Source organism: Aspergillus costaricaensis (genome assembly GCF_003184835.1).
Source record: "Aspergillus costaricaensis CBS 115574 unplaced genomic scaffold BO79scaffold_2, whole genome shotgun sequence".
In the NCBI taxonomy this organism is placed as follows: domain Eukaryota; kingdom Fungi; phylum Ascomycota; class Eurotiomycetes; order Eurotiales; family Aspergillaceae; genus Aspergillus; species Aspergillus costaricensis.
The window spans coordinates 1254303-1274666 of record NW_020291802.1 but is presented as its reverse complement, the minus strand read 5'-3'; the positions used below and the strand labels follow the sequence as shown (position 1 = coordinate 1274666).

Sequence of the window (20364 nt, the reverse complement as noted above, 5' to 3'; positions counted from 1 at the left end):
GCAGAACCCGACGATTGTTTACTCCATCCCTCGTGGAAAACATAACCCTAGCGGCAAAATTGTAGTCGATACAGCAGGTTGGCGCCGTTTACCTATAGTATCAATACCATATCTTACTCGAAACGAGAAGTAACTCCTGCAAAATGGCATTTATAAAACCACAAAGGGAGTCAAGCACCAAATAACAAATGCACCAATATCGTTAATCAATTATAATATAAATATAACTTATCACTTAGGCCCCTCCACTATCGATATATTAACCTCCCGATAAATCCCGCCCTCACTAAAACGCGACTGGGGCAAATGTGAACCGGTCCCCTCCACCCGAGAATGCAGCGCTTCCGTATCCTCATCCTGACTTTGGACCGGCTGCGACGATCCCAGGGTACTGAGTTTGTAATTCTGTCGACGCTTATATCCAGAGGAGGAGTCATAGTAGCCTGTAAACTGGCTCTTGTTCTGTCCGAACAGCGTCGTGAATATAGGACGCATCGGGGGCACGCAGCCGCAGATGATGATCACGAAGAGTTCGGACCCGGACCAGACGTATAGGTTGTATGTTTGCCCTGTGAGGAGACGGAGTCAGTGATCATTGTGGGAAAGAAGGGGGTTGGGAAGAAGGGGGGGAGGCTGTACAGGTCAGATCAGAACGCTCTTTCAATCCAGCGAGGTATTGGATTTTGACGAGGCCGAAGGCTGCAGCTCTAGAATAAAGAAGTTAGTTATGATTCATTAAGAATAAAGGATCAAATACTAACAATGGACCAAGCCCAAGAAGGGTACAGGTAGCAATCCGCTGCTTGAGGGTAAGACTCGTCCGCCAGATAATCGGGATGGGGAGAGCAGCGAGGACAAGATCTACCAGCACGTTCCATGCTATAGGCAACGATATCAGTCAGATAGTCCAAAGGCAAAGATGGTCTCATGGGATATTAATGGCAACATACCTGAAATGAATATCGCAAAGTTCGCCTGTACGTTTGTGTTCCAGCAGGTATGGGGAATCCAAGGCTCCCATAGAGCGCGGGGAGGATCACACTGCACGAAGCCGAAGAGGCAGTCCAACCCGCAGAAGATGGTGGTAGAGATCATGAGGAACCATAAGAGCCATTTCATCCAGTTATCATTGGGGCCCAAGATTCGCTTGATTTGTAGAGCCACTGAGCTCTTGCCAGTCGCAAAGCCGAAAATCCCCCATACTTGAGTGATCCAGTTGAACTTCACGACTAAGAGTTGTTGGTCGGTTGTTAAGTAGTACAGATGTCGACAGCCTCCTTTGTCGGCGAGGTAGGTCACAAATGCAGCTAGAGTGATGAATAGGAGCTGAAGAAGGGGAAGAGGAGATACATATTAGTATGGTTGGATGAGGGCTATAGGAGGAGGAATGGAGTGCGTACCAGTGTGAAGACCATCATATAGTCATCAGCGCCAAAGCCATTGATTAGCTTCCGACCATAAAGTCGCAATGCGACCGCCAGAATGGCGAAAGATGTCTCGGCCCAGTAAATAGCCACCAGAGCAGGGCCGCGATTCTGATCACCGCCAGCCGGTGGTGCACTCATGCTGAATGCTTTTCTTTCTGCTTCGCGACCGAGGCTGGTAGGGACGACTGATATGGGCTCGGCTGGTCATCATAGCGAAAGGAGGGGTTTTCACGCATATAAGCATGCATCCATGAATAAGACGCCCCCACAGGCGTAGACGTGCAGCTGGAATATGCAGTCAACCTCGCCAGTTTGTGGTAGTGAGCCCGATCGACCTGGTGGCTGTATCGGACTCATGTACAATCTTGTACCTGTCTGGGGGCCAAAGTGAGGAGAAGTACCTGCTGGGCACATGTTCAGTCTACGGGATAGCCGAAAGAATATTACCACATGTGGAGTTAGCCACCATCCACTGAGATTATCGGCAGTTAATGCGTATTGCTGACACTTCTGTACGATTTCTCACTAGTTTATTAGCAAGATGTTTGTCCTCTGCCGACAGGTACTGACCAGTTAGTGTGATTCGTTGTTCGTCATTCCCAGTGGCTGCGCTGGCCGGAGACATGCAACTGGAACGCGAGCCGTGAACAGACTTGGTCTAAGGCTCCGCTCGTCAGAAATTAGTATGAATTTGGGAATTTGTGTAGCCGAGCGGCCAACTCAAAGGCTGCGAAGGCTCGGCGTGATTGCTCTCTGTGGGTTAGGGTCTCCACCAGCCGTCGATCAGATTATCCCGTCTGTATTATCGTTTGCGGTGGAAAGCGGCCCTCCATGGCGGGGAGCGACTTACCCTATGTGGACCAGGGCTTCAGTGCTGCTGCAGCCCCCAAATCGGCTCCACCATACAAATCAAAGCTTAGTTTACTGGAGTTTAGACTACTAGAGAAGTCGCAGGGGTCCCCTGGAAATCCAAACGTAGGTTGCTGGAGGCGGCATTGACATTAACCGCCCAGAGGTTCTTTCTTTGTCTTTTAGCACAAACCCAGCATCAAGGATGCCCAATGTGATGTTTGCACCTTGTGTACAGTGTGATCTTCCCTGTAGTTAAATAGTAGTAACAATCCTGCCCTACTTAGGCCTCATCTCACCCCATTGGTTCTCAAAATTCAACATCCGCCAGTGACTCGAAAACCCAGCAAACATACGAACGAGCAAAGAAAACCATGGAGGCCCTAGTGGAAGAAGTCCGGAGACAGGCCAAGGCCGGTGATGAGAAAACACGCAAGGATATCTTGGATTCACTGAGCAAGCTGTATGCTTCTATCGAATCTCCAGATGATACTGTTCAGCGCTTTACCTTCTACGTATGCACCCGTCCTGCAGTTGGCTAGGCCATGTGTAGTTAATTGGATATTCCCTCACCAGAACATGCAACTGGCTTGTATCCGCACCGCCATCGATCTAAAGCTATTCGAGCTATTAACACAGGCCGATGGCCCCCTCACTGTGGACCAGCTGAGTGAGAGCACGGGAGCCAATCCAGTGTTCATGGGTATGTAATTCCCCAACAAGTGGAAGAGCTCGGTTCTAACCGAACAAGGCCGGTTACTGCGTTATTTGGCTTCCTATCACGCCGTCCAGGAGGTGGCCAAAGATACGTTCACTGCGTCCAACATCTCTAGAACCTTTTCCCAGCGTGGATTCCAAGCTGCTGTTGGCCATCTGTATGTAGTACCCTCCCCCGGACTCTCACAAGGGACTTGATTTAATAACAGCCTTGTAATGCAGCTTCAACAATGCCGGCCCGTCCATCCAGGATCTTCCGGCCTTCCTGGAAGAGAACGGATACCCCGATATTCAGGATAATGTAAAGACACCTTTCCAGAGAGTCATGAACACGGAATTACCGGCATTTCTATGGCTGCAAGAACACCCTGAGAATTTGGCATTCTTCAATGAACACATGCAAGCCAATCGATTCGGCATGCCCACCTTCTTGGATGTCTTTCCAGCCCCGGATAAGGCCAGTGAAACAAGCGCCGACCGAGCCCTTTTCGTGGATATTGGAGGAGGGTTCGGTCAGCAAGCTATTTCCTTCCGGGAAAAGTACAGCCAACTCGAAGGCCGAGTGATTGTTCAGGATCTGGCCCCGACCACGGCCAACGCGACACAGCATCCTGGCGTAGAGTTCATGGCTTATAACTTTTTCACTCCCCAGCCAGTGAAAGGTACGACCTCTCCCAACTCCCATCGCTTACCCTGTAGTATACAATCGTTAACATGAGAACAGGAGCGAAATTCTACTACTTGCGGAATATCCTCCACGATTGGCCAGATCACAAGTGCGTGGAGATTTTGCAGAATATCAAGGATGCTATGGCCCCAGACTCTTATATCCTGATTGATGACATGGTCCTGCCTAATGTTGGCGTTCACTGGCAGCAGGCACAATTAGACATGCTCATGATGGCGGCCTTGGGCGCTCGGGAGCGAACTCAGGAACAGTGGAATCAGCTGTTACAGAGCGCAGGGCTGAAGATTAACAAGGTGCACACGTACACGGAGAGCTTGCAGGATAGTATTATCGAAGCCGTTGCTGCATAATGCAGAACTTATTGCTGGTGCACGTACCTCTACTTAGCTCAATTGAAAATTAAATTTTCTCCATGTTGCTAGTGTATTGGCCCATGTCAAATCGGAGATAGGGCTCCTTTCGATTAGTTCGGTGGGGGCTAAAGCCGCTCTCTGATATGCGGAGACCTGGAGATAGTTTCGCCCCCATTTCGCTGGAAGCAGAGTTCATTTCCGAGACTGAGCAGTTAATATAACAGATTACGTCTTGTTACTCTGCTGTATTATGTGGCAGTACCGCTAGATCTATGTTTTCGATCCCAGTTGTGCTGCAAGTACTCCGTAGTGTATCATTTTCTGCTCTTCCGTTTTCACTATTTTTTTGTTTTTCTATTTCATATATTACTTCTCACGTCAGATTTTGACTGCTCCGGCATAACTCTTAGCTGCAGCTGCAAACACTTGGTGCAGTGGAGTACCAGTAGTAGTGTGTCTAGACAAGTGATAAGTGGAGACCTGCCAAAACATGCTTAAATACTTATCCGCTGATGCATTTGATCCCTGATCTCGAAATCAAATGCTATGAAATCTACTAACAATTGAATTTACAGCCTCATCTGTATCAACTATCAAGACACTCCTTTGTATGCATCAAACAAATTCCGCAAATAGTCAAAGATCGACGGTCCGAATAACTGGCAGAACGCCTTATCAAGCACATCACTTACTGCATTCGGACTACAGCACGGCTCCCTCACAGTGAACCGCTAAACCAGTGCTGGCTCGCTTGCTTTACTGCCCCATTTCTTGGACCCCAACCTAATCGAAGAGGGAGGGGCACCGTGAGCACAGCCCGCAGTCTTCACTCGTCCAGTTTTCTGCATTTGCCATGGCTCGAGTCTGCCTGTCTCCAGATGGTGAGTATAGCTTGGGAACGACGACTTGGCAGAATAATCTCTCAGCCCATGTGTATCTACCTGTTCTCGGATCAATATCTGTATCTAGAACAATGTGTGTGTGCAATATATGGTGGAATCGAAGATATATAAGACACATTCCTCCCATATCAATGAACCAGAACAATCCATTATCAATCATCCTTCATCCTTCCAAATGCACTGTCGGTTCCTCCAAGTTTAGACATACACTTCTCAACACTGCACTCACAGTGTCTACCCTATCATAGCCTCCCTAATCCATCCTTCAACCATCCTTCCCCCCTGGCTCCAACACAATGGAAGAGACCCTTACCCAGCGCCAAACCGTGCACAAAGTGGCCATAACCGCCCGTCACGAGGAGGTCAAAGCCCCGGCCACAAACGAGATGCCAATCCAAGGCGTAGCCAAACTGGTCCCATCATCATGGGTTCCCTACGTCCAACTAATGCGGCTTGACCGTCCGGGCTTCCTCGGCTTCTTCATGCCCACTCTAATGGGCCTCTCTGCGGGCGCCACACTAGCCTCTCCACCCATCACAGCCCCTGAGTTCCTCAAATCATTCATTTTCTTCTGGATCGTCACCAATTTCATCCGCGGGGCCGCCTGCACCTGGAACGACAATGTCGACCAAGACTTCGACCGCAAAGTACCCCGAACCCGCTGTCGTCCCATTGCCCGCGGAGCCGTCTCCACCACGCAAGGCCACATCTTCACCCTAGCTCAAGTCGCCATCACCGCCTGGATCCTGAGCCACCTCCCCGCCCAATGTCACGCATACAGTCTCGCCATGGGCGTGCTGCACGCTATCTATCCCCTCTGTAAACGCTTCATGGACTTCACTCCCGTTTTCCTGGGCCTGCCCTTCTCAGTGACTATGATCCTCCCCGCTGTCGGGATGGGCGTGGACCCGTTCTCCGCTCCGGCGGCTTGCTTGTTCGTGGTTGAGTTCGTCTGGACGATTATTTATGAGACCATCTACGCGCATCAGGATGTGCAGCACGATGTTCAGGCGGGTGTTAAGTCCATGGCGGTTAGGTATAGACATTCTACGAAGATTATTGCATCTGTGCTTGGTGTCGTTATGGTTGGGTTCATGGTTGCGGTGGGTGTTACTGCGGGCTTGTCCGGGGTTTACTTCCTCGTGGGTTGTGGTGGCACCGCGCTTTCGTTGGCCGTGATGATTTATTCGGTCGATTTGACCAAGCCGGCTAGTTGTTTGTATTGGTTCCGTATGGGGTTCTTTATTGTTGGAGGGAGTAAGTCGGCTGGGTTTTTGGCTCAGTATTTGGTGGATCTTTTGGCGTAGGTTGAAGAAGTTTTTAATGGGGGGTGGATGAGAGTGGTGTATGGGGGAGAGTCGTGATACAGAGTAGATAAACTAGAAGAGAGATAGTTATGTTCGAAGATTTACTTCTTCACATATGGCTTATGAATTACTCAGGTTGAATGATTACTTATGAATGCAAATCATCAAAAAGTGCGTGGCAGATAATAGAGTGTCCAGTTATTGATCGTTGCAACATGCCGCATCAACATTCTCAGCAAGCAATTAGGTAGGGTAAGTCTCTAGATACTAACCAGTAGTAAGCAGTAGTATTGTGGGGGCCAAACAAAGAATCAATGTCTACAGTGACATAACTCCAGATCTTCTAAATCTTTATCCGTAAGTGGGTCGCTTATTGGGGGCCGTCGCTAAATGTGCATCAAACATGATCCTGTTCAACTCGAATCTGGGGGTCGAGCTGGCCCTCATAGTCATGGATTATCGTTGCTCTCCAGATTCGCACCACGTTGCTGATGCAGATCTGTAGAGTTCTGGAAACATCCCTATTTGGTGTCATGATCTGGGTTCGTGAACTAAGTATTTGAAGTAGTACTATAGATGATCCCAACAAGCATGCTAGAAACGTAGGGAAACGTGGCTAGCAATCTACAAGCCCCCTGTTCCCACTCAGATCAATCGTTCACCTCAAATCTGGCGTAAGGGTTGATCCTTCATAAGTCTAAATTTATATCTAACTCGCAGGATCCGTGTTTATCCAGGAGTGAAACATACTTATATCTAAGCTGCGACCCATCTGAAATCATGCTGTCTCCCCAGCAAACAACAGAATAGCGTAATATCATGGTCTATTGGCAGTCTTGGTTCCTCCTTTTGGGGACGGTTGCCTCCTTCAACCCCTTTGAGTCACATCTCCCTGACGGTATTCTTCATAATGCCCCTTTTCTTCCCGTCCAACCCTATAAACGCTCTCGCGGCTAATTGATATCTTCTCAGGTCTCTCTTCTTACGGCCTCTTGCCAACATCCCCTCTTGGCCCTTTCTTGCACTCTAATGGCAACAACCAAAAGCAGCATTCCAACCCCGAACACCCCCCATGGAAGGACATCTCGCCCTCAGGAGGACCCCCTGACACAGGTGTTACACGTCACTACAACTTTACCATCACACGGGACATCACCGCCCCAGATGGCTACCAGAAGAGCGGCATCCTCATAAACGGGCAATTTCCCGGCCCATTAATCGAAGCCAACTGGGGCGACATGATCTCCGTCACCGTCAACAACATGATCACAACCGACACCGCAGAAGGCTTGACCCTGCACTGGCATGGACTCACACAAGCCAAGACTCCCTGGGAAGACGGAGTTCCCGGCATCACCCAGTGCCCCATCGCCCCCGGAGGAAGCTTCACATACACCTTCCAAGCCGACCAGTACGGCACTAGCTGGTACCATTCCCACTACAGCGCCCAATACACCGATGGCGCATACGGGCCCATGATCATCCACGGCCCTGTCCAGCCCGAAGCTACCTACGACTATGACCTAGGGCCCGTCATCATCTCCGATTACAGCCACCTGAGCTACTTCGAAGTCCTGGAAAGCATCTTCTCCATCCCCCCGGTCTTCCCCAACGTCGACAATAACCTGATCAACGGCCGCGGCGCCTACAACTGCAACAGCAGCTCCACTACCACCTGCAGCCCCAGCTCCAGCCTATCCCGCTTCAACTTCTCATCCGGCAAAACCCATCGTCTCCGACTAATGAACACCGGCTCCAACGCGAACCAGAAGTTCACCATCGACAACCATACCATGACCGTGATCGCCAACGACTTCGTCCCCGTACAGCCCTACACCACCGACGTCGTCACCCTCGGTGTCGGCCAGCGCACAGACGTAATAGTAACAGCCACGGGCAATCCAACAGACTCATACTGGATGCGCGCCTCCATCGACATGACCTGCCTCAACGCCACAGCCAGCATCCCCACCGTCAAAGCCGCCATCTACTACGAACACGCCGATACAGCAACCTGGCCAACCACCACCACAACAACAACCTGGGAAAGTAACAACTGCGCCAACGACCCCCTCAACCTCACAGTCCCTTACTACCCCCAAACACCCCCATCCACACCCGCAACCACCCAAACCATCGAAATCACCCTAGCCCAAAACACCACCGGCCACACCTTATTTTACATCAACAACTCCACCTTCCGCTCAGACTACAACACCCCGCTCCTCCTCCTAGGCAAGTCCGGCAACTTCTCAGACCCAGACCCAGACCTGAACGTCTACAACTTCGGCTCTAACTCCTCCGTTCGTCTCATCATCTATAATCTCTTCTCCATGCAGCACCCGCTGCACCTCCACGGCCATAACTACTGGGTGTTAGCCCAGGGAAGAGGGACCTGGGACGGAGTCGTCACTAATCCTATGAATCCTCAACGTCGCGATACACAGATCGTCCAGCCGGGTACGGAGGATAGTCCCGCGTATGTGGTGCTTGAATGGCAGGCGAATAATCCTGGTGTTTGGCCGCTTCATTGTCATATGTCGTGGCATGTTAGTGTCGGGTTGCTTTTGAATGTGGTTGTAAGTTTTCTTCATTCATTATTTTTTCTTACTTATGCTCTGTTGTGGAATGGATTGCTAATGGGGATATCTTCTGTGGTAAAGGAACGACCGGACGACATCGAAAGGCTTGCTATTCCGGAGTCTATGGCGCAGACGTGTCGGGATTGGACGGCTTTCAGTAGTCGGAGTTTCGTGGATGAGATTGATTCGGGAGTGTGATTTAGTACTTGTATATTTTGTATCATACATTTCGTACACTTCCTCAGAAATGGGCATCATAAGACTTCAGTGTTAGTATTATACTTCACCGGATGATAGCCCGAGACAAGTAGAGAGTATTTGCATATAAGCAATTACTATTACCAAACTAGCTACACACTGCAATTCCAGTGTTATCAGTCACTAATTCACCCAACACATTAAACACATTACCACAAACAAACAACTTCAAACCCACCACCTTTTCACACCCCACCCACTCTATCACCACACTGTCCCCCAAACCAACTCGGCCATCTACGACATCTCCACAACCTCGCCCGTAATCTCACCCTTCTCCTTCTCCACCACCAAATCACTAACCTCCTTAACACCCGACAATCCCAAACTATCATAGATTCTCTCCATGCGCTGACGATCCGCCTCGGCAATACTATCCATACCACCACCGAAGAAGATATCCAATTCCTCAAGGGTCTTATCCTTCGTCTCGGGGGCAAACTTCCAGATGAAAAGACCACCCAACGCACTGAAAATAGCGAAGAATATATAAGTACCGTACTTCATGGACTTCAGCATGTCCTTGGTGGTCAGACCGATGACGAAGTTGAACATCCAGTTGGTCGAGGCGACGATGGAGACACCGCGGGAGCGAGTGCTGTTAGGGAAGATTTCCTGGGCAAGAACCCATGTGACGGGACCTGTATTTTTCATGAGTGGTTAGTATTGGTTATGAGGGAGGCAGTGGAGGGGAGTGGTTGGTATGTGCGTACCCCAAGAGTAGGCGAAGTTGACGGCAAAAAGCCAGATGAACGCAATGGCTACCCATCCCTGGGCCTTATCCAGACCCTCGTTCTTGTTCCAGTTATCTTCGTACAGGCCCTCCACGATGGCGACCACAATGTGACAGCAGAACATGCCGACGGCTCCGGCGATCAGGAAGGTCTTACGACCGAACTTGTCGAGCAGGAGCACTGCAGGCAGGGTGAAGATAATCTGGAGAATACCGGTGACACCGGTGGCCAGGAGGGTCTGTTTGGTGGAGGAGAAACCGAACGATGAGAAGATCTGAGGGGCGTAGTAGAGGACAGCGTTGATACCGGTGAACTGTTGGAAGATCATGGCTCCTGTTTACGAATACTATTGTTAGATATGTCATTGAGGATGAAGACGGGTGGAATAACATACCGCATCCCAGAACAAGACGCTTGAACATGTTGGGAGCAAAAAGCATCTTCCAGGGGGCAAGCTTGCCACCCTGACGGATCGCTTCGGCTTCAGATTCCTCATCAAAGAGAACAGCAGCTTTGATTTCGAGAATTTCAGCGCGCAGAAGGGGGTCGTTTGGTGGCAGTCTTCTGAGCTTGGAGAGCGCGGCGGTCGCTTCTTCCTCGCGGTGCTTGGACATCAGCCAGCGAGGGGAGAAGGGGAAGAAGAACATTCCGAAGAACAGAATCCAGGCAAACAAAATCTGCAGGGCGAGGGGCAGGCGCCACGCGATGGTCTTCTGTCCCAAGCATGTGTGTCCGTGGTTCTGCGCAGCGTTGTAGGTGCCATCGGCGAGGTAGGGGTTGGAGATGCCTTCGGGATTGCAGGTAGTGCCGCCGACGTATTGCATTCCTGATGCAGGGTTAGAAAGAGAGTATTATGCATAGACAGCGAAGGGAATGTGTACCATAATCCAGCCAGAAAGCGATCGATGTACCGATGGTGATGGACAATTGTTGCAGGGAGACCAAGGAACCTCTCAGCTCTGGAGGCGCAATTTCGGCTTGGTAAAGAGGAATGACCTACACCGAATTAGCACAAGAAAAGAATATGAATGAAATCGCTTACCTGACTGAACATTCCAATACCGATACCACCGACGATACGACCAGCAAAGAAGTACGACGGCTTCTGGGCGCCGGCTTGAAGACTAGAGCCCAGAGTGAAGATCACAACAGCAACCATCATAGAGTACTTGCGAGAAATGCGATCCGCAAGATAACCATTGAACAGCGCACCAGCCCAAGCACCCAACTCCAAAGATGCAACCAGCCATCCCTGGACGGTTGAGCCCATGAAGTACGGAAAATGGTTCTCAAAGTTTTCCATGACCAGGACGGGACTCATGACACCCTGATCATATCCGTACATGATACAACCAAGGGAGGCGAACGCACATGTCGCAAAGACATAGGGATTTTTGAGCATGCCCATCAAGCCATGAGGCTTCTCGGCGTTGGTACGACCAACGACAGACTGACTGACCACCATCGTGACAAGCTTTCACCTCAAGTGCCAAGAATATGCTTCAAAGGCAAAATCGTGCAAAGAAGCGGAAGAAAAGTCAAGTCAAGCCTCGCCAAGCGACGCAGCAACACGAGGGACGCCGTGTATTATAAGCACGCCGTCTCGCCACGAACCTCAGCACCGGCGCAAAGCATTTTTGTGGCGTCTGGTTAGGGCTCGGTTACGAATTGAGGCCCAACAGCCAAGGAGCCATACCGGGCAATTGTCGGGATAGGATTCTGGCTCGCTCGTAGCGTTCATCCACTGGCGAGGGTCGGAGTGATGGTCCTGTCTCTCAATTTCCCAGCGAATGAGCCAGTCGAGGCCGCTGGAAAACGCCACCAAAAAAATCCCGGCTAGTCTTTACCCGCCTGTGACACACCCTCACCCCATGGGCGACCTCGACCCGGGGTATTACCCCAGAAATAGTAGACAGGGGCCGTTAGCTTCGCTGCTAGGGGCCCATTTGACCAAGGAGACGCATTCGAAAGTTGTAAGCAGCACGTGGCTTACTGGAGGAGAATAAGGACCTCGCTTCCAAAGAACGAGAGTACAACATAAGGCATACGCATGTCAGAAAAGGGTCCTACTGCAACCCCAAATGTCACGTTACGTTGCCCTATGGGGGATTGGTTGGGGATCTGGGGAAATCTGGGAACAAACAACGGCATGGCGAAAAGAAGAGGAACCGGCCAGATCCACGTGGCGGCGTCACCTCTCACGTGCATGAGCTTAGCGTGGTTGTCAACGTGTCTCTCTGTGACTTCGGAGTTATGAACACGATTCCTGCTCCAGATCTCGCAATCGAGGTGAAAAGAAGCGAGCAATGTATCCAATCACCGTATCGTATGGCCGGGCACGGGCCGTGTGGGCGAGTCTGGGCCCTCATCGGCTGTCGGCCGTCGGCAGCGGCCGAACTCTAACAAATTGCCCGGCTCTTGATGCGGCACCACTTCGGGATGGTCTTTCAGAAAAAGTTGACTGTGCAAATGACCCTTGACCGGGGTAATGTCCTGGTTTGACGCCGATTAGGCCCCCCAGACGCCACTGCAGGCACATGATCGTAAGATGAGGTGATCAAAAGCCTTTCAAGATGGCAAAGTGGAAAAAAATATGAGTCTGCTGATGAAAAGTTAAGATAAAAATGGAACGTAAACAATACTCAAAGTGTTGCTTACAGGGAAAGGACTTAGCCGTAAATCGGTACACTTATCCTTAGGGAATGGTATAGCCTTCCGATCGTCAGCTGCCAAGTAGAATCCCCTCTGCTGCGACCTCCAATGGTTTTTGTGCCACGGCTTCTCCTGCATCTTGACGAACCGTCATCGACAAAATCGATTTGCATCCACGAGGTGAATGATCTTCCGATCAGTCTAGAAAATATCGAACCTTAACCCTTCGTTTGTAGCAACCCGTGGGGCTGCAATAAATGCGTGGCGTCTTGTCAGATCATGGATCATCTCGCTTGCGCAGGTCTTTTGACATGCGCTATCGGGCTACCCTTCCAGCTCTTGATGATTTGAGGTTAGCTCGTATAGAGTGTATATCGTTCTAGCATGAACTCAGTCCGATCGAAACTGATAACTCTCAATGCTTGTCAAACAAATTCTCGACGCTGCTGTATCTTTCGAGTGTCCTGGATGGCCTACTGAGACACGATTGTCAGAAACTCTAGCTCAATAGTGATTCTATAGATGGTAGGAAGTTATTAAAACCAGCTGTTGTATCATAAAGAGACTTGGAGACAGACGGACTTGAACCTACATCTCCAACAAGTGCTAAGAGAAATCAGAACGTCCCCATTGTCCATTCACGTTTGCGCCGACGGCATGGAGCAAAACTTGATTTTGACCGAGATTGACAGTCTTATGAGATGATCTTAGATGAGAGTAAGACAATATTGTGCCGGAGTAGGAGGGGAAGTGGACGGCAAAGACTGAGTTGGACAGTCAGTCGGTAGAGAGGTGGAATCGACCACGTGAGAATCACACTGAGCATCCTGTCTCTACTTTTGTTTTATTTTGGGACGGTTCAATGGCTACAGTACGTGAAGTAAGTATGGAGTGGTTCTGGACGGTTCTTGACTCTCCTAGGTATGATTGAAGGTCTCTCCACCTTGTGTAATAACTCCATGGTTTGTAGTATCTTGAGAAAATGTAACAAATGATAAGACCCATTATATCCTAGCAATTATGAAAGTGATTCGAGATGTATAACACTAACAACGTCCTGTATGTCCCTACTGTCAATAGACTATATGCCTGTAACACGTTCCATCACTGCTTCTGACAGATTTTCCACCAACCATTATACGCTATAGTCCGATAATTATATGTTATTATTTTACGACCGCCGCTTAAAGTTCAGGCCATAAGTATCATGCACAGCAACGACCTCTAGTTGCTTGCCAGCCCCAGGTGCCACAGCAATCTGTGAAGGTCTATCAGGGTCTATTTCACCTTTCTCGCTTGCCTCCAGACCATCGGCGGACTTTTCGACCACGTCCCACTCTGTTCCTGCGGCGACCTCCAGGTTCTGACCCCGGGTTTCTCGCACAAAGACGAAGCAGAAGAGTGCAGCGGTAATGTCGAAAGCCATGAACAACAGGAAGGTATTGGCACCGATGTTGTCAATCATGTAGGGACTGGCAAAAGAGAAACAGAATGATGTTGCCCAGTGAGCCAACATACTGCATGCTAGTCCCAGGGCTCGAATGCGCGTAGGGAAGATCTCCGGCACATATGCCCAAGGGACTGGACCCCATGAACAGTTGTACACCTAGTAGGAAACGTTAGTCAGGCACTAAGCCATGTAATGTAAGAAGATTGCCTACCATGATATCCAAGTAGAGCATGGCCACCGTGGCTCGGCCGGCAGAGGTGACCGACGTACTCGACTCGGTCGGGATACACTTGACAATCAAAGCGGTAATCAACATACACACTGCCATGAAGGCTGATCCGCCCGTAAGCAACATCCGACGACCGAATCGCTCTGCGAGGAAGAGGATGAAGAACGTGCAAGCGATGAATTTCACGGCACCGAAGAGACCAGTGAGCAGAAGATCGCGATTACCTCCGCTTCCGACAAGAAGCTTGAAGTATTGTGGCGCGAAGACAGCGAGGGCACTGCTTCCCGTCGCATTTTGGAACACGAAAAGCATAGGCCCGACGCAGAAACGCAGGCGATTAGCCGGTTCCCACAGCTCACGAAGAGAAAAGTTCTCTTTTGCTGCTTTTTCTGCCTTCAAACCCAGTTGTGTTTCCTTGAATTCTTCGATGGTCTTCTCTCCTTCGTCGCCACGAATCCAGGTCAAGGATTTCCAAGCTTCGTCGGTTCTGTTTTGGCTTAGCAGCCAACGTACGGACTCGGGCAGTGTACACGCTCCGATCACCATGATTCCTCCCGAGACCAGCTGAAGACCCACGGGGATTTGCCATTCGCGCGATGTTTTCGAAATGCTTGCACTCGCTGCGACACCCTATGCGTTTGTCAGCCAATGACCAGGCACAATGTCTGTTAGTATACGTACGTAGTCTATCCAGTAAGCCGCTAGGATACCCCATGTGTATAGCCATTGGTAGAAGGAACCACATCGCCCTCTGATTTCTTTCGGCGTCATCTCGGCGGAGTACATAGGGACGACAACACTCTGGCCTCCCATACCAATACCAGCGATGATGCGGGCTGCGTACCATGCGCCAAGCGAGTGGGTGTTAATGACCTGGATAATGACCCCGATGCAGAAGACGGCAGTTGAGCCGATGATGACCCATTTGCGCCCGAACTTATCGGTGAGATAATAGGCAAAGAGAGATGCGACGAAGGAACCGAGCTGCTCCAAACCGACCGTTAAGGAGGAGACCTTAGACTCCTGTCCGCTAGTATAACGAAAGTCATCCTCGAAGGTCTTGTAGCTCAAAATTCCGCCCGCAATGCCGGAATCATAACCTGCCAAGAACGAGGAGACGCTGAAAGGGGTTCGAGGTTAGCGATCACATAGAGAAAGGACACTGGCATCTCTCACAATATGATTGCGGCCAAGTGATAGGCCCTCAGCGTCCCTAGTGTGGAGTTGAGCTTGGGAAATTCCAAAAGCGCCATGACAACGGTGCTGTTGGCTTATTTGTGGATGGATGGAAAAGTAAAACTCCAGAACAGCTGAGGGCGACTAGAGACAGGCTCAGCACAAGATATAAATGATCTTTTCGATCGGGGCTCCATGACCTCCCATGGCGCTTCGCTGAGCGGCCAGGATGTGCTGGTGGTGACATACTATTAGCGTCAATTGCGTGCTGAGTGCCCTGTGAGTGCGCAATTTCGCTGGATATATACTGGCAGGAATATTTTTTATATCAGCCCATGCTATTCATATGATTGCCAACAACCAACTAGACAGGGAGAAGCTCGCTGGTTCGACGGTCCCAAATTGTTATCGTAGGCGAGAGCCGACGCACGGACATTGCTCTAGCGATACATCACCACAGCTCAGTGGACTTTGTTGAAGCTTAGTGGTGACGCCTTCGTGCTGATTGATGAGGTGATGGCTATGGAGTACTAGTGGCTATCTGTTGCCCGTTGAGCCGTCTGATTCGATGAAGTTGACGCGCGTCGCGACAAGAAATCATTGCAAGTGTTGTGTGGTGCGTCCAATTACCCCACCGATTAAAACAAGAGTCATAAGGCAGAGAGTTTAGTAGTTTATCAAGGAGATGAGATAGACCATTATATCCACCTCAATAATAGCAGTTTGAACCTTAAATGCTTATCCAGCTTGCAATATTTAGAGTTAGTGGGGCTTCCTAAGAAACCTCAATATGAGCTATCCTTGAGCTTAACCCCAGACAGCGACCACTAAAGTAGGGGTTACACTGAATTACAATCAGGCTAGTTCAAACGAGGATTTTACCTATTTTCCATCATCTATATTATAAGGGTACTACTTTTTGCCGCCTGAGCTCACTGCTACCTCGCTGCTACCTCGCTGCCACCTCGTCAGTGCGTGCTTTCACGTACATGCCCCTCGGGCCCTACCTCGGAGGACCAGTATCTCCGAGCGTTAGTGCACCTTATCTGAACCGAACTGTGATTCCTTACACTTAGGGCTTTAACAGATAGTATATGGCTTTGGACCTGAAGTTGCCTAAACCCCTAGTTGCTGTGGCTTACTTTTCATGACGCTCGTTGCACTCTTTCAATCGCACAGTCAGACTCAAGGTATTGCACAGTCACTCTTCCCTCGTTTCCGTGTCGTAACCTAAACAACCACTTATTGACCAACACGGGCCCTAAGCCCGGATCTATGAGAGCTGCCACAGGTCTTCACCGAGGCAACCTTTCTTTGTGAATCTCAAGATACGCAGACATCTGCATTCATAAGCTTGCAACTATGGGAATGGCTATCATATTCTCGGCAAGCCGTGTTACCGGCCCGAGGAATTACTATATTGAATTTGAATTCCGGAAGGAGTGACTGTTCAGAGGTGGAAGTATGAATTCAGCATCCTCTTCTAACCTTACCTCTTCCAACTCCCCGCTTCTTCTGGCTTCTTTTTTTGCTCAGACGCGTGTCGCTTCTTACTATCCGCTTAATATCGTGTTTCAGAAGCTAAAGATGGCCGATGATCTTTTTGATGTCTCTCAGTGGCAGTTCAGTACAACGTGGCTATATCTTCCGTGTACAGAAGAATACTGGAACAGACCCGACCAGTTTCAGAGAGCTATTAATGACATTGATACCTTGACCTACGCGATCTACAACTACAATCCCGCCATCCCTCCTACTATGCGTGGTGTTTTGCTTGCGGTTTATCACCCGCTGAATTATGATACAACTTCTATCCTGGCCATTGCACGCGGCGATCTGGTCAACTATCAAATTGCCGCCGCTGGACAACCCGAGTTAATGGGACCCAGCCAGTCGACCATATGTCTCCCGCTTAACGAATCGATCATATATCTCTCGCTCAACGAGAACAACTACATGGACATTAGGTTTATACAGCGCTTGAGTAAAGTTCACCCTTGGCTGATTTTGTTTACAGCGAAGACGCGAGTATGAGCACAGAGTTCCAGTGGACTTAGTTTATCTGGATGTCCTCAGCCTTAAGCCTTATCCCTTTCTAGTAGATACTGGATCGCGTGGATAGGTCTGGGCCTCTTAGTTATTACGTTAGCCTGATAATGCTGGGTTATGGGCTAAGAATGATCTCGACGAACAAGGTGAGTGAACCTCACTTCCTCTTAGTCCGCATTGTCTTCAACGCTCTAACAAAGTCCTCATGCAGTAGTATTTATTCATTATTTATTAAGAGAAGTTACTCTCGTCGTCTCCTGCTGTTTTTAGCTACATAAAAATGGCAAGGATACTTGGTTTAATTTCTCGCTATGACGCTGCTCAAACGGGGTCCGAAATAATTCTTCAGTCTGATAATAACGGGCTTTGAGCTGAGCATGACTCAGAAGATAATCGTGGACCTTCTTACAATGAAACGCATGTTTACCAGCAATATTAATCGCAGTAATAGCATTGCGAGAGAATATAGGTTATCTAAGACGCTATCTCGGCGACATTAGATCGAATGGTGTATGTCGCTCACCACGCCGACGCTGCGCCTTACGCCGCCAATATCACCCAGTTAATTGATTATACGGAGACAATTCATACCCCATGTGGCACTGACGCCTGCGTCGCTCAGGAATTCTAGGTGCAGCCAGTTTATAAATCCGGGACCGAAGTACTCAAGAAGGGATTGGTCCAGTGTAAGGGTGCTAGGCTCCTCCTGGCCGATATCCTGCATCACCGCGACGTACTGTTGAAGCTACGTGCTGGCGTCATCTATGTCGACTTAATTTGACCAGTCGATAACGGCCAGTATCCGACTTTTTCTGGGCCAGGCCCTCATGAAGTAGATTTAGCTAACAACATGTCGACATCTTCGAAGGGCGATACAATAATGCGCTCTCAACTTCATCTTGTCGGCTTCGCAGTCATTGGAGGCTGTGCTGTCTAGCCCCGCTCATACTTACTGTCTATGTAGCTCATCATGGGTTGGTTACCCCGATGTTTGCTCATGGTTGAGATCCGAACCGTGGCTGACCCCGGTCTGTGACTCAACATGCAGACGTAGCGATGAGTCTTCGACAACATGGCGCTTCTAAGTTCTTGAGCCCCTTTTCTCTTTGTTCTCTTCCAAGCCACCACAACACAGACTGCCTACCTTACAATCAGCCCTCGCCCTCTTTATTTACTACAAACAACTTCCACCTTTCGTCTTTACGTACAATCATGTCTTCCGATCCAAAGTCCAGCTCTCTCCCATCTCCAAACAATGTGCAGCCAACCAAAGGCCCAAAATACAAACGCAAACGCTTGTTGTGGATCCTTCTCGGAACCTTTTTCCTCGTCGCCATAGTGGTTGTCGTTGTCTGTCTCTCAGTCTTTCTCCCTAAAAAGTTTAAGCACGACAATAACGACGATGGAGGCAGCCATAACACCGGAGTAAGTACTACTCAGGGAAATGACACCCTTCCTATGGATCCCGATGGAGGCACTTACAACGAAGGCGGCCCTCACAATGGAACTGGCACTCATACCACGAGTGCCACTCTGACCGGTGATGTTCCGCACCAGCCAAGTGCTACTTCTGATGGGGAGGACTTTCAGCGGCCAACTGCAGTTGTCAATGTAACTGACACACAGCCCGTACAGGGAGGAAGCCAGTCCCAGGATGGAGAATGCCATGTTGTCAGCAAAGTATCATACACCTTCTATGGATATCCCGACAACGACCCTCCGGGTTCAGACATCTCGGAAGACTGTAGCCGTGGCATGGCGGCTGGCGGCATCGGCACCCACGAGAATCCGCTGACTTTCGCCACGGCACCTGGCGAATTCGACAGATGCGAGATTGTCTACTCGCCGTACCTACAGAAATACCTGATCAACGAAGACTATTGCGAACAGTGCACTAAAGACTGGAAGAGCCATATTTGGCATGTCGACGTGTGGTTGGGAGGAAACTCAACCACCTACGGCACGGAGCAGCTGAAGTGCGAAAATAGTCTGACTTCGGATGAAGAGAGCCAGGTCGTGGTCAAGAACCCAAGCAGTACTCTGCCTGTTGATCGTGAGTTCTTTTACATGTTGATGTTGTCATTGTGTCGTGCTCATATACTGATGGTTGTATCATAGTTACCTCGTTCTATCTGGGCGGCAAGTCGGTTTGCAGCCTGGATCACATTTATCCGGATTACGATACCAAAGACTATTGCTAAATGGTGATCTTTTTTCCGGGAGGAGTGAAACTGATTGCTATACTACTTTTTTCAAGTTGATGTTTTATTAGCCAGTTGTTCGCCATTTTGCTTATGATAGGTTTTGCTGGTTTTGACCCTTGCTACTATTTTCCTGCATCACAATGATACACTCCATGTTGCTTTGCTCGGCTGCCTACAGACTTAGCAGTGCTCAATGACAGATATTCTAAATCATATTGAAACGCGTAGACCCTCAGATAATGCCACAGGAGGGAAGAGTATGGTAATTTCACGGCAGAGCATCTCACCAGTTCTCAGAATGGAAAGAGCACTGTCATGGCACTATTGGCGCCCCACCCAGTGGAGACTTATTCTACAAAGTATCGGGCGGCTATCTGAGCAATCGGATCTTCTTGAGCCATAGGCTAATATCAAAACATCTTGTGGCGTCTAGCCTTGTTTTTATTTGACCGTCGGGAAGCCGGTTCTGCACAATCTTTTCCCTCGCGTTTTACTTTCCGATTAGGTTTCATGCGAAGGATCTCAATTGGCACCTTCCTTAATAAGTAGTGATAGTATTATCCTCAGATTTAACGCGGCGGTGGCACTCTGCTAAGTCACTAACGGCAGGAGACACTCCCTTAAGTTAGCACACGCTAGCATTTTCCTTCCTAACTAGATACAGGCAGTACGTCTCCGTCTAGATTCCAGTAAGATTATAATTAATGATAAGTAGTATACAGAGTCGTCAATGGTTTTCCATGTCATTAATGATTGGATGATAGCCAAACCATGGGTCTTACGTAAT

General features: G+C 49.4%; 8 protein-coding genes across 8 annotated transcripts; 5 read left to right on the top strand and 3 right to left on the bottom strand.

Annotated features, from left to right (window-relative positions):
* Positions 1–231: 231 nt before the first annotated feature.
* On the bottom strand, positions 232–1593 carry BO79DRAFT_268060 (uncharacterized protein; the record flags this gene model as incomplete). Its single annotated transcript, XM_025687088.1, has 5 exons — positions 1401–1593; positions 951–1326; positions 762–879; positions 640–707; positions 232–569 (listed from the first exon to the last, which is right to left on the bottom strand). The coding sequence occupies exons 1-5, from the start codon at positions 1563–1565 to the stop codon at positions 232–234; spliced, it is 1065 nt and encodes a 354-aa protein (XP_025544584.1). The 5' UTR covers positions 1566–1593.
* A 1057-nt stretch (positions 1594–2650) lies between these two features.
* BO79DRAFT_250369 (O-methyltransferase) lies at positions 2651–4031 on the top strand (the record flags this gene model as incomplete). Its single annotated transcript, XM_025685812.1, has 5 exons — positions 2651–2791; positions 2853–2979; positions 3028–3151; positions 3216–3655; positions 3718–4031. 5 exons carry the CDS (start codon positions 2651–2653, stop codon positions 4029–4031), a joined length of 1146 nt encoding a protein of 381 aa, XP_025544583.1.
* Positions 4032–5232: 1201 nt separating this feature from the next.
* On the top strand, positions 5233–6243 carry BO79DRAFT_135536 (4-hydroxybenzoate octaprenyltransferase; the record flags this gene model as incomplete). Its single annotated transcript, XM_025678054.1, has 1 exon — positions 5233–6243. The coding sequence occupies one exon, from the start codon at positions 5233–5235 to the stop codon at positions 6241–6243; it is 1011 nt and encodes a 336-aa protein (XP_025544582.1).
* An 819-nt stretch (positions 6244–7062) lies between these two features.
* On the top strand, positions 7063–9023 carry BO79DRAFT_250367 (uncharacterized protein; the record flags this gene model as incomplete). Its single annotated transcript, XM_025685811.1, has 3 exons — positions 7063–7141; positions 7216–8822; positions 8907–9023. The coding sequence occupies 3 exons, from the start codon at positions 7063–7065 to the stop codon at positions 9021–9023; spliced, it is 1803 nt and encodes a 600-aa protein (XP_025544581.1).
* Positions 9024–9065: 42 nt separating this feature from the next.
* On the bottom strand, positions 9066–11365 carry BO79DRAFT_242387 (sugar porter family MFS transporter). The gene is made up of 5 exons (XM_025685204.1): positions 10860–11365; positions 10699–10813; positions 10212–10643; positions 9797–10150; positions 9066–9724 (listed from the first exon to the last, which is right to left on the bottom strand). Exons 1-5 carry the CDS (start codon positions 11280–11282, stop codon positions 9321–9323), a joined length of 1728 nt encoding a protein of 575 aa, XP_025544580.1. The 5' UTR covers positions 11283–11365; the 3' UTR covers positions 9066–9320.
* Positions 11366–13640: 2275 nt separating this feature from the next.
* On the bottom strand, positions 13641–15401 carry BO79DRAFT_268058 (sugar porter family MFS transporter; the record flags this gene model as incomplete). The annotated part of the gene is made up of 4 exons (XM_025687087.1): positions 13641–14075; positions 14131–14778; positions 14830–15268; positions 15325–15401. The coding sequence occupies 4 exons, from the start codon at positions 15399–15401 to the stop codon at positions 13641–13643; spliced, it is 1599 nt and encodes a 532-aa protein (XP_025544579.1).
* A 1510-nt stretch (positions 15402–16911) lies between these two features.
* Positions 16912–17381, top strand: BO79DRAFT_136764 (uncharacterized protein; the record flags this gene model as incomplete). Its single annotated transcript, XM_025678093.1, has 2 exons — positions 16912–17291; positions 17342–17381. The coding sequence occupies 2 exons, from the start codon at positions 16912–16914 to the stop codon at positions 17379–17381; spliced, it is 420 nt and encodes a 139-aa protein (XP_025544578.1).
* A 1204-nt stretch (positions 17382–18585) lies between these two features.
* Positions 18586–19574, top strand: BO79DRAFT_135814 (uncharacterized protein; the record flags this gene model as incomplete). The annotated part of the gene is made up of 2 exons (XM_025678064.1): positions 18586–19426; positions 19492–19574. 2 exons carry the CDS (start codon positions 18586–18588, stop codon positions 19572–19574), a joined length of 924 nt encoding a protein of 307 aa, XP_025544577.1.
* Between the last annotated feature and the right edge of the window lie 790 nt (positions 19575–20364).